This window comes from Grammomys surdaster, unplaced genomic scaffold, assembly GCF_004785775.1.
Source record: "Grammomys surdaster isolate TR1022 unplaced genomic scaffold, NIH_TR_1.0 334, whole genome shotgun sequence".
Lineage (NCBI taxonomy): Eukaryota > Metazoa > Chordata > Mammalia > Rodentia > Muridae > Grammomys > Grammomys surdaster.
In genome coordinates, this window is record NW_021604753.1 from 2,243,514 (window position 1) to 2,256,913 (window position 13,400).

The 13,400-nt window shown below is 49.8% G+C and overlaps 1 protein-coding gene across 2 annotated transcripts in view; it reads right to left on the reverse strand.

Moving 5' to 3' along the window:
* The window catches only part of Shisa9 (shisa family member 9), a 299,449-nt gene extending 292,196 nt beyond the window's left edge, over positions 1-7,253 (reverse strand). For both annotated transcript variants that reach the window (XM_028778375.1, XM_028778374.1), the window contains exon 1: positions 6,227-7,253. In XM_028778375.1, the coding sequence (XP_028634208.1) occupies positions 6,227-6,912 (686 nt within the window). In that variant the 5' untranslated portion in view covers positions 6,913-7,253. The remainder of the gene's footprint in view (positions 1-6,226) is intronic.
* Between the last annotated feature and the right edge of the window lie 6,147 nt (positions 7,254-13,400).

Below are 13,400 nucleotides of genomic sequence, written 5' to 3' on the forward strand. Positions count from 1 at the left end.
CATCATATTGTGGGAGTGCAAGTGTGCACCATCATATTGTGGGAGTGTAAATGTGCACAATCATATTGTGGGAATGTAAGTGTGCACCATCATATTGGTTCTAGGCAGTGGTGAGACTGAAACCCAGGGCTTCATGCTAGACAAGTACTCTATCAACCAAACCACATTGTGGGTTCAGATCCTGAGTTTTAAACACATCAGTGGGGTTCCTGAGCATCATCTCTTGCACATGAAACTTCATTGTTCAGGACTCAAGGACAATAGTCACAATTAAATTTTCTATAGTGGCGATTTACACCAGTGCAAACAAATATCAAAGCTCATCAAATTCTTCAGTCAAAATGTGTGCATTTGATGGCATAAGTTATACTTCCATAAAACTGATTTTGGTCCCCAAAGAGAAGCAAATGTATCCTACAAGAAAAATAGATACTTCCATGTGATACACATGGGCTTCTCCAGCTTGGGAAGCCACAAAATGACCACAGGCATGCTGAAGGATGGGTGGATAAGAGAGGTGCTGAAAGACCACAGCAAAGGCTCATGGAAGGGGGCACTTGCCACTTGATGTCATATCTTTGCAAAGGACTACAATTCTTCTAAAGCATTTTTGAAAACCACACAGGACACTGCTATGTCTTTTGCCCACATGGATTTATTTTTTCTGGCTTGAAATCTTTTATTCTGTTTGAAGATGGGAAAAACAACATGTGTTTCCTACCAGCTTCAAGTGGAGAGAGCTTCAAATATATATATCTGCCCTCAAGCTTGTTTCTCCAGTGTTTCCACTGAGAAGTCTAACCGTGCCAGGACAGGTACATAAAACATTCTTAGACTTGACCTCACATGGACTCTCAGAAGGCCCTGCTTGGCACTGCTGTTTTCGGGGCATTGAGCACTTTGGGACCTGAGAAGACTAGAGGTCCTATGGCTCTGCACTCCAGTGCGGTGTAGTCTAGCAGCCGAGAACCTGTTCCCTGTCTTAGATCATCTAGCTTTGAAGCCAGTCTCCTCTAGCTCACTGGGTGCTCGTTCCCCCTCTTGGAAAGCAGTCTGTGCCTCCGTAATCAGCAGACTGTCATAGAAGCTACCTTGTGGGGGAGGGGTGTGAAATTAAATGAGAATTTATACATAAGCTTGTGGTAAAATTGCAAATCTAACACGGGTTCTTCGACATCCCCCAGACAGCACTTTGCAGTACATTTAATCTAGTCGTACACAAGCCATCCTTCCTGTTCAGAGCCTGCCAGCTTCTACTGATCAGATGGAAATGAAAATCCTGAGGTTAGGAGAGTTAGCCACTGCCACAGAGTACAGAGTAGGGACCAGGCACTGAGGTCCAGGCTGCAGTGTCACCCCCTTCAGTAGATAAGAGGAAGAACTCCAATAAGAAGGATGCTGGTAGTGACTCTGGCTGGGCTCTATGCTAATTACTGTCCAAGCCTGCTCCTCACTGAATTCTCAATCTGCAGATAAGAACTGGAGTTGCAGAGATGTGAAGCAGCCTTCCCAAGGTCAAATATTAAGAGACCTCACTGGGAACATTGCCATTCACATAAGCCTTCTGACAACCCTGGGCTGCAAGTGAATGAGGTAAACCCAAGAGCTCTCCGAAGGGGATGGTCACCACCCAGCCACGACCAGCAGCTGCTCTGTGAAAACTTGCAGGTGCAGTTACCAGAGCTCCCGGATAGGACGGAGGAATAACACATTGGGATTCTCTGAGAAATCCAGTTCTTCAGTACGAGCTACTGACTTGAAGTTGGTTTTAAAACAGCATGGATATTAGGGGTGGAAGAAATTTCACAGCCAAATACAACAACGCCTCTTTACCCCAGAACCAGACATAAAGCCAAGCTCTGAAGGACATTTGGGGTGTGAGAAGGAGACTTTTAATGACATTTAATGACAGTGTGGCATTTTTGTTCTAAGTTGTGATCATGGGATTGTGTTGTGCGGGGGAAATGCTGTTGTGTCTGTGGCTTATGTCAATGGTTCTGCTGGACGGGAGTAAAGGGAGGGAGGCAGAAAGAGAAGGAAGAAGAACGACAGAGGAAGGAAAAAGAGAAGAAAGAAGGGACAGAGAAAGGGAAGGAGGGGGGAAGAAATGGAAGAAAGAAGGGAGGGAAGGAGGGAGAGAAGGATGGAAAGAGGGAAGGAGAAGACGGGGAGAAAGGGTAAAAGAAATAGGAAGAAAGCATCAAAATGAAGCAAAATTTAACCAAACTGTAAAGCTAGTTTACTTAAGATTAGTGGTCCTCAGTAGAGGGTCTTTACTCCTCTGTCAACTGAGTGTCTAGTGACATTTTCCACTGTCATTTTCACTAGACAGGTGTGGGGTTGTCATCTACTTAGTGGGTGGAGGTCAAGGATGCCGCCAGACAGACACCCTACAATGTGCAAGACAGTTCCCACCACAGGAGTGTAAACAGCACCAGGTGACAGGCCCCAATTCAGGCAAAGACTGTCCACAGTATTTCCTCCAGGAGTTTTACATGTTTCAGTTTTTTCTTAGTATCAATTTATGGTGGCACACACCTATAATCTATTCCCTAGGAACCTGGGGTGAACAGATCATGAGATGGAGAACAGCCTGGGCCATACGATCAGACTATATCGCAAAACGATACACTGAAAACTTAAGGCGCACAAACAGTAACACTTGCCGAGCCACAGGGTATCTACCCATCTATCCAGGAGCTTTCAGGGCCACAGCCGGCCCTCACTGCAGTCTCTCCTTCCACTGGACAGTGGAAGCCACAGTACCCATGGCTGCTGTGGTGATGCTGGAGAGAGAGCTGCTTCCACAGTTCTCCTTCTCCCTTCCTCCTTCCCCCCAAGGGGCACTTGACCCTGTGGGGGTCAGTGTCTGAACACCCTGAGTGGTTGCTCTCCACCTTCCATTTGGGAACAGGCATGTCACTGAGCCTGGAGCTCAGCAATTGTCTAGGTTTTAAGGAGACCCTGGGATCTGCCTGCCTTCACCTCTAACACTGGGATTACAGACACTCGCCACAGGACTGGCTTTTTATGTCGGTGCTGGGATTTGAACCCAGGCCCTCATTCTTGCACAGCAGGCACTCTTTCACTGGCCATCTCCCTAGTCCTTACAAGGTGGCATAGGTTCTCCTCACCTCTCCTGGTCTGTCCTTCTCTTCCTTCTCCATCCTCCTCAGCTGAGAACAAACCAGGCCATATTCCAAGGTCCTCCATTGGAAAACACAAGTTTCCTGGTCACTGGGACAGTGTGCAGAGTAATACTGCCAGCCACCTATGTGTCCTTGACAAGGTGCTTCCCAGGCAAAATGAGAACAAATCCCATGTCTGCATCCCTGAGCTCTTGGTAAACATGAAGAGGCTGTGGCTGGCAGGTTAACTTCTGGAATGTGCCTCACCTCACAGCAGCCTCTTTGTGTGGAAGCTTGGTGCACTGGTCCCGGCTGGAGGATCCTGTAGCACCATCAGGGAGAAGCTAATGAGCCAGTTGCCTCACTGAGCTCCAAAGGATTAAGTACATAAGCCTGTGTGATGCAGTCAGAGGGGCCTGGGGCAGCCCGGGTGCCACAGACAATGGAGAGAAAAGCTCCCACATGCAAAAAGAGTGACATTGTCCTCTGCTTTTCTCTTGGATTAACTCTGCACCTCCTCCCTTTGTGAAATATTTTCAAACTCAAGGCCAGTGTTTCTCCTGGATCTCAGTCACTGAAAAAGAGTGCTAAAAGTCTTTTATATATTTGAAGTCCACTCCAAATATACTATCAATCTCCATAGAAAGAACTTAAAAATCTGTCCCCTGAGAAGCTCTCCAAACCCTGAGGCTGGGCCTAAAGACATCTGACTCAAGTACAACTGGGTTGGACCCAGTACTACTATTGATGGAACAATTTTCTTCTAACTGCAAGACTAAGCAAAGCCTCTTCACCTGTGCCATGATTTTCTCCTATGTAAATAGGCAGTTAAAATAGCAGCCATGTCATATGCTGGCTGTGAGAACTGAGTACACACACACACTCTCGTGCATGCACACACACACACGCAAAGCACACACACACAAAGCACACACACACACACAAAGCACACACACACACAAAGCACACAGGCATGCACACCTCACAGTGCCTGGCACTCAGCCCTGTGCTCAGCAGGTGTTCACTCTGGTCCCTTCACAGTGTTTGGATGAACATGAGAATCACCTGGAGAGCTTTGCCAGCCCTGGTACTTGGCTCCTACCCGGCATTGTAATTAAAAGTCAAAGGGGCTGGGACCCCTGGCAACAGGGACTTTAAGCAGTACAGGTGGCCTCAAACAGCAGCATCCTCGAAAAGCATACATAAGAAGCTGCCTGTAACAGTCTTCTCCCCGGCCAAGGCCAGGCACTTCCACTGCATCCTGAAATCCCTGAATGTTTATGTGAAGAGCCTGTTTTGTACCTGGCGCAGGGCACTCCTGGATGTGGCCTCCAAACAGACCTTATCTAGAATCTGCAGGGAAAAAAATGGAGCTGCCTGAGAGGAGTGCTTAGAACAGGGAACTGGGTTCCCGCTGAGCCCCCAGGTATCAGTGGAGAGCTAGGTTGACCAGAGCACCCAATCTAAGGAAGCTTGAAGCTGTACCTTACCCACAGATCTGCCAACAGTAGCTTCTCTCTCCGCCAAATCCCAAGAGGGGAACTTAGCAAAAAGGCATGGTGGCGACTTCAGCCCAAGTTAAGGTGTCAGCTAGGCAGCCTTCCTGTCTCTGAATACCAGTTCCCTACATGGCAACATGCTTGTCACAGACCTGCATCCACCTCACCCTAAGGACAACAGGAGACGTCCCTGGATAGGGCTCTCCTAAAGTGAAACCTCTGGGAAGCTGGAGTTAGAGCACCTTGGGGTAGCAGGAGGTAGGCTAGGCCAGCCAGCACCTTACTCTTGGGTCCAGTTTCCTGGATTCCTGGGAAGCTTATTTTTGTGTCCCAAGAAATCACCATCTACCACTAACCCAAACTGATCAGAACTTCCCACCTTCCCTCCAGATCCCTTATCTCTGGGAAAAGGAAAAACTCATCTGATACTCTTTCTCATATAAACAGAAAATGATTACTAGTGAGATGATAATGTTCCTTTGCCTATTTTTGCTAGGTCTCTTTGTTCAGATTTTTAGGCATGTTCATGGGTTGCATGCACACACGCAAGCCTGCACTAGTGTGCACATACACAGCCCCCCTACATGGGGCGGGGGCTTGGAGACTGAAAAGGACACTGTGACTTCAAGCCCAAACTCCAAGTCAGTTGTGCTTTGGCTCTAGCCATCCTGCTGTCAGCTGGTCCATCTCATGCAGACCGCCTCTCCCCTGGATCCTGACTTAAGTCTGCACCCTACACCTCCAAAGTTACTGAGTTCTGGGAATGATTTAGACACTTGGGGGAGGGGTTAAACAAAAAGGCAAATAGCTCCTTTAATCCCCAAATGCTTTCTCCCATCTGCTGCCACTTTGCCAGTGTTGGGACTTGCATAATGAAGAAAGCAAGCGGAAAGGCAAAGTTGACTAATCAAGGTGCTTGAAGAGTGGAGGGGGCCCTTGGAGTCAGCTCCAAGCCAGGCAAGGAGCATTGTCGTGATGGTTGCAGCACAGAGAGGGATAGGTGCTGAAGGAGAAATGGAACGGAAAAGAAGAGGTTCCAACCAAGGGCCCTCAGAGCTCTGGGGAAAGGCCAGCTCCAGGAGTCTTTTGTTCTTGCCCTCTTCTGCACTCTCCATAACCTTTGCTTCATTTTCCCAGTGTACGAGTTGCAGGAGGTATTCACTCTTTCCCTCCCTACCCTCCTCCCTTCCTCCCTCCCTCCAACACACACGCGCACGAGGGATCACACACGCCCCCCCCCTTTTCAGGTTCGCCTGCCTCTGTTTACCTAGAGAGAAATATCTAGAATAAATGGATCCTTTCCCCAAAACCCAAGAGTTTGAAGACCCTATGTGTCTCAAGTCCCTCCTATATATCTGGTGAGAGGGAACAGCAGGTGGGCGAGGGGGAGAAGAGACCTTCCCTTCCACACTTGGCTTTCACCCCTACCTGTGCTGAGCCCAATGCCTCAGCTCAATGCTACAATCGAAAGTTGTCATCCTGGGTGACATTCCCCAATAGGAGACCTTGGGGTGGAGGCAAGCACGGCTGGGGGATGTTGGAGATGGGAGAGAAAGGAAAGTGAACCCAAAGAGAAGGGCGAATGGGGAGGCAGCCCACCTGGACATGTGTTCCCTTTGGGGACGGTGCGCTTTCTCTAGCCCCAGCTTGGTGAAGATGCCCACCAGCACCATAACAGCCACCACCCCGCAGATGATGTAGACGATAAGGTTGGTCTTGTCCTTGGTGGGGTCGTGCAAGGGGTCATCCTTACGCGCTGGGGGCTTGCCCGTGTTAAGCCAGAGTGGCGTGTCGTAGTTGGTACAGGTGCTCTGGTTCAGTCGCCGCTTCTTAAACGTGCAGCAGAACCGGAAGCCACAAGTCCCGCAGCAGAAGATGAAGTCGCCCGAGCTGCAGTTGAACGGCGGGTCCCACTGGCCCATGACATCGAAGTAGCCCCGACAGGAGTCCGGCGTGGGCGCTCGAGTCGGCGGTGCGTCCGAGCCCCCGACGCCCTCGCCGGCCTCTCCGGAGGCGGCCCCGGAGCGGTTGCCCCCTGTGAGCAGCAGCACGCCGCCCAGTTGCGCCAGCTGCCCGTGCCCAGCTCGCTCCTGCGCCCGGCACATGCGAGCACACAGCTCGGTGAGGAAGCAGCCGAGAAGCAGCCGGAGGACTCGGCGCATCGTGTCTCCCAGCCCGGGCTGGAGCGCTCGGCCGCCGCTGAAGCCGCTGTCGCCGCCTCTGGACGCGCGGCTGAAGCTGCCGAGGCTGCTGGCGGGGGCTGCGGGCCGCCGCTGGCCGCACATGCAGGGAGGCGGCGCGGGGCGCTCGGTGGTCGGCGGCCACTGCGCTGGGCTCAGACTGCGTTCGCCTCCAGCGCGACGCGCGCCGAGGAAGGGGGCCGGCCGGGGAGGAGCGCGCCGGGGCCGGGCGGGGACGGAGCAGGAGCGGGGGCCAGCGCGGGGTGCAGGTCCTGCTGGCCACCGGGGGAGGCGGGGGCGGAAAGCAGGGGAGAGTCGCTGTGTCCGTAACTCCCCTCCGCCCGCCGCCCGGGACTAGGCTCCCCACGTCCGGTGGCTCGCAGGATGCTCTTCACCTCTCCAGCACGCCAAGTGCGCTGGAGAGAGAGAAGCGACACTTGTGGAATGAAGGGAGGGCCTGAGGGAAGGGGGAAGGGGAGGAGGGCGGGTAGAGGAGGAGCGGGGCGGTGGGGGGAGGGAGTGCGGCGAGCACTAGCTCGAAAGGGGCGGGGGCGCGGAAAGAGGTGACTCGGGCGGGCGGGGGCGAGTGGGGGGCGTACAGAAAGCGCTCCGGCAGAAGCTGAGAGCTCCGCCGCCGCCAGGCTCGGAAGAACAGCTCTGATTTCTCGGCAGGAGGAAAGAACCGCAGCCGGGACCTCTGGCACCCTCTCGGGGAGAAAGGTGCGCCTCACCCCAAGCAAAGGCTCAGAGGTGGCTCCGCCCGCGGTTTTTCTCCCTAGGGGTGCGTGCGCAGGAGCTGCGGTTGCAATCTGTCGATCAAGGAAGGGGTGACTCTAGGAGAATCGGGACCGATTAGATGGCTTGCTCACTCCAAGACACACTAGAAGCAGTGTAGACAAGATCTCCCTCCTCCTCCAGGGCGTGCAGGGACTGCCTTGCCCTTTCTGGGTATGCGACCTCCTGCCTGGCGCGGGCCTGGGATGGTTGGAGTCCCTGGATAGAGATGAGGCTGGAATTGGGAAGGTGGGTTAAATGTCAAGCCCCTTGAGCTGTGGTAAGCATCCCAGAACAGGGGCTTGGGAACTCATTTTAAAAGCTCGGAGGTCTGGGGAGGCGGCCAGCGGACAAAGCGAAGGCAATGGCTCATCCTGGAAGGGCTCTCCTAAGAACTCGCCTAGCCCTTGGGACCTGCAGCTTTCTGTCCCTCTTCGCCCCCGCAGCGTTCGCTGAGCTCCACAGGAGGGCACACAGCGGCGCCGCCTCTGCGCTGGCAGTTTTGGCGCAGCGCAAGGCCTGGGCACTCATCCTCAGCCACTTCGTCGTTCCTGCAGCCAGCGCTACAGTCTCCAGAGCAGGCTGTCCCCTGTCCCCACGGAGCCCCCTTTCCCGACATCCTCGCCAAGCTTGTTTCCTTGGCTCACAGCATCTCTTCTCAGCCTTTCCAAATCTGCTCTCTCTGTCTCCTGACCGATTCCTCCCAGCCCGCCATAAGCCCTCAACCATTTCTCCTACTTCTTCCTGTCCTCTGCTTGAATTTCATTTCAATAGCCCCTAAAACAGGATTCACATCAAAGCTGCTAAGCTAAATTTATATCCCCACACGCCCCGGCGTTTTGTTTTTTAATTGTATTAACTGAGTATGCTCTTTGCAGTAGGCTGGGTGATTCACAGGGAAAGCAATGTTTTCTTGTCCCTCTCCTCTGTTGGGCTTCAGCTGCAGGACTCTGGGGACATTTTCAAAGGACCACAAGGTTGGACCACTTGTAAAATGGTCAGTTGGGGTCTTCTTAAATGAAAATTTATGAGAGCGTTTATTGGGACTGTGTGGCAAGTTTTCTCCAAATCAAAGAGTTTGGCTAAGCTCCCCTTCACTTTGAATAAATAAGATTTACAAATACAGCCCAGGGCCACCTTGGTAAACCACAGCAGGTCTTAGAGCCCCGACTGCAGTAGGATGTACTCCAACCAATCTCCCACCTGGGAAAAGGGTGAGAACTGCCAATCATCAGCTTCTTCACAACAGGACCTTGCAAGTAGGGTGGGAGGCATAGCTGTCATACTGGCAACCCACAGCTGCCACCACCTTGTCCATCCCACAAACATAAGCACTGGTGTGGGAGCTGATGGCAGCTGACATTTCTCTGTGAGTTACAGCATATCCCCTAAGCTTGCTTTTATTAAAAATCAATAACTACTGGGTACCAGACAACCTGGGGGCTTGTGGAGGAATCAGTGAGCTCAGGAGCCCCATTAATTGTCTGCTTCTTAGTTAATATTATCTTCCCAATAGCAATGTGAGAAACTGAGCCTCAAAGCAATGAAAAAAAAGCTACCCACAGGAGTTTGTGGAGTGAATGCTAGAGTTGACGTTTTACCCAAGAACTATGCTTCCAGAGCCTGTGGCATAGCCACTTCCTATCCCTTCCTAACAGATACAAATCTACCTTCGATTATGTATTTCTATCTTTAATGTCCCCAAGCACTGCTATGTAAGTAACAGGACTAAAATGGCCTTGATAATCTGTGTTTCTAAGCACATAGACAAAAACTACTTGTGAACTCTGTTAGCTATGTGTTTAGTTAATTAAGATATTTAACAAGTTATGAGTCAGGGAACTCTTGTCATGAAAGCAAGAGGTCCTGAGTTCAGCCCCTAAAACCTACATGAGGAAGCAGAGCATGGTGCCACATACTTACAATCTCATAGCTGGGGAAAGGACACAGGGAGACCCCTGGGACACTTGGGCCAGCTGGCCTAACCTACTGAGGATCTCCTGACAAGGGGGTGGGGTTGAGAGATGGCTGAGCAGTTAGGAGCCCTTACTACACATTCAGGGGACTCGGATTTGGTTCTCAGCACCCAAATCAGGTGACATACAATCTCCCACAGCTCCAGTGCTGGAGTACATGGCACTCTCTGGCCTGCATAGGAACACATATGTACTTGGTACACATAAATTTACAGACAAACAAACACATAAAAAGATAAATCTTAAAAAAAATAAGGTTTTGAGGAATGACACTTGAGGTTGTCATTTGTCTTCAGCATGCACTGCTACACAAGCGTGTGCACACCTGCACAGGGGTGTGTGTACACATAGACAGAGAGAGAGAGAGAGAGAGAGAGAGAGAGAGAGAGAGAGAGAGAGAGGCAGGGAGGGAAACAGAGACAGACACAGAGACAGACACAGAGAAGACAGACACGAAGGGGGCAGAAAGAGATCTTTAAGAAATCCTTCTGTCTGGGACAAGGAAAGGAAAGGAATACCCAAAGCATGAATGGTAGTTTCTAGCATCACTACTTCCCAGAGGTTGGGAGATATCTACACTTGGGCTTGAGAGGGATCTTCCAGCAGGCTTCCTAGGATCCAAGAAGTTGTGAGCTCTATCTAGCAAGTGGTAAAGCCAAGGCCAGGATAAGCTGCCCAACTACTAATGTAGTCTTCTGCCATCTCAACCCCTGCTCCAGCGCCCCTCAGTGCTCACCAGCCAGCATCAAGGATCCTTTACAGTGAGCAACCTCATATAAAAAAGGGGTTTTGCACACACACACACACACACACACACACACACACAATTTCAAGATTTGGAAGATTTAAGAGACTTTGAAACATAATTTTTAAATACCTTAAGCAAAATATGGACAGGAAAGTCCACTTCTGGTTCTGCCTTTGGTCTCTGCACAAGGCTCTGTCTGTAAGACTTAACTCTGGCTGCTGCTTCCAGCTTTAATTAACAGAGACTGCCCCCTGTTTGCAACAAGAAAACTGCAGGAGCTGTGCTTCAGAAGGAAGCAGACTGAGACCCATTCTGCCTGCCTTTTTCCTGGAAGAATCCTAAGCCTCCTCCTATTCCCCCAGACCTTTCCCCTGATTCAGTTCCCTTCCTATTTGCAGTGCCTGTGCCTGTGCCTGTGCCTGTGCCTGTGCCTGTGCCTGTGCCTGTGCCTGTGCCTGTGCCTGTGCCTGTGCCTGTGCCTGTGCCTGTGCCTGTGCCTGTGCCTGTGCCTGCTGGGATTGCCCCAGCCCATGTGCCTAGCCTTTGAATAATATTTAGGAAAACCAGCTTTGTTCTTTTCACTCTTTGGAGGGGTAAAAATGCCCATTTTCATATCAAGCAATCAAGTACAGCCACTACCTCCTGATAGGGGCGTGATTGTTCAGGACACATGGCTAAAAGCATATTTCTTTTAGGGCTTTTGTATTGGGGTTGGGTGTAGGTTCTAAAGTTGCTCACTGAACAGCCGGCAAGTTCATAGTCAAGGAAAAATCATATTGGATCTCTTCCCCAAACCACTGCAGAAACAAATTCATTTGAACACCCCCTAGGGAAAATTGTAACCCTTTATGAAAGCTTTTTTTTTCCTATGAAAGAGATGAGGATGCTATAGTTTTACAGCTCAGGCCCTTTTAGTATCTAAAGAAAAGCCTCCTTTACTCTGGTCTCAATTGTTCAGGCTGCAGTCTACCACAGCAAGCATGCAATCATACCAGCTAACAATTATGGAAGGGTATGGGCTGCCTGGGACTGCCTTGAAACCAGTGTTTATAAGCCATGCAACAAATTAAATTATGTGCACAGTGGCCCTTCCTTGAATGAGTTGTTTGTTAATCTTCCTCATCAGGTGGCTTTTAAGGTTACAAAGAGGTTTCCAAGCAACTGTTAGCCTTGAGGGGGGGAAAGGGAGAGATGACACAGAGGCAAATTGTAGCAAGCCTTGCCTGCTTCCAGAAACACATATTTGATGGATTTTATTCTCTGTGTCTGCAGAGATAAAGGAGCTTCACAGAAGTGAAGTAGGTCAATAGCATGGCTCCCCGGCACTGACAGTGGGCCCCCTCTGCAGATACTTCACTTGTCAATAGTGTCTTATTTGTTCCAATATACATCTTTTTAAAAAGCACATCCTCCAAATGAATTCATAGGCAGAAGTGTTAAAATGTACTTGGTTCTTTTAAATTCACTAATGTAAAGTCAATTTAAGAAAAATAAACACTGAGTAGTATTCACAGCAAGGGAAAGAAAATGTACTGTCCAGCACTGAAACCTGAAGCTGGGGAGGGGACACCTTAATGTCAGGTTGATTTCCACTTATTGCCATGTGGTAGTGGCACACCTGTGTCCTGAGGGCACCCCATGCACTGTGGAACGTTTGCCTGTATCTTTTACCCACACCCACCAGACACCCATACCACTATGCCTTCACCCCATTGTAACAACTAAAATTCTCATGGATGTTGCCAAATGTCAACTGGGAAACAAAATTAAAACCAATTAAATGCTATGATTGTGGTGTTGTGCTTACGTTTAAATCCCAGCTCTTATTTCAAGTGATTTGTGTGGGGTCCAGTAAGAAAGGGGTTTGGTGTTAGCACAGGCTGGCTTTAAGCTCCTGCCTTCAGGTTAAGCTGCTCAATCTCTCCAAGCTTTGGTTTTCTCCCAGACAGGGATAATGATGCCTCTCTCAGCCAGGTGTTATTATACATGGCTGCAATCCCAGCACTCAGTAGGCTGAAGCAGAGTCATAAGTTCAGTCTGGACTGTATGGCAAGGCTCTATTTTTAAAAAGAAAGAAGAAAGGAAAGAAAGAAAGAAAGAAAGAAAGAAAGAAAGAAAGAAAGAAAGAAAGAAGGAAGGAAGGAAGGAAGGAAGGAAGGAAGGAAAGAAAGAAGGATTCTCTCTCAAGAATGCCCAGATCCTAGAACTATGCTTTTTATAATGCTAAACACTGTGAGTGGGGACGCTGAAGAATTTAAAGAAGGCTCTTTAACATGGAGGGGCTGCTAGATGTCTCAGCTGCACAGAGCTCAAGGAGGCCTCCAAGACTGACCTTGCCCTCCAGCACTGCCCAGGCTCTAGAGTGGAGGCATATAGAGCCAGGGCAGGTGTCCTGAGGTGAGCCTTTGTGCTCCAAGGGAGCCCACATTTAGCTTGAGACCCTGCAGATGCCTTTTGAAATTTGAAGGGATGGTAGAGTGAGAAGGGGATTCACTGTGTAGTTTAGGTTGGCTTTGAACTTATGTTTCTCCTGTCTCAGCCTCCCAAGGCTTGGAATTGCATACATGTACCAGCATGCCCAGCTTCAGAGTAATTCCTTATCAAAAGACCCAACACTTTTACTTTGCACTGGGCACAGTGGCATAGTTAAACCCAGGAAGAAATGAGGATCAGGTTTATATAGGTCCGTAGAAAAAAGCATGTGGGGGAGGATTAGCAAGAACCAGAATAAAAATGGATGTAATGAAACCAATTATTTTGTATGCTGGTTTTTAAAGGCTATTTTTAAAATATGGATATTTAGATCTGGTAGACAGGAGACAGCTTCCCGGGCTGGTGACATTGGAGTGGCCATCAGTGACTGTATGACAGTATTCTCAGGAGCACAGCTAGACTGGCTGCAGTAAACACAAGTCCAAAGCACAGTGCTGATGTAGGTGGGGCGGGGGAGTCCACTGATCCCTTAAAAGATGGAGATAAGTCTGACAAAATGTGCCAGAGAGCACCTGCTTTGAGTTGCAACACGCTGCATTCATGCTACAGTTCCCTGCCTGTGGAAAGTACTAGGAATTAGTATCGTGTGTTAACTGAGTTGA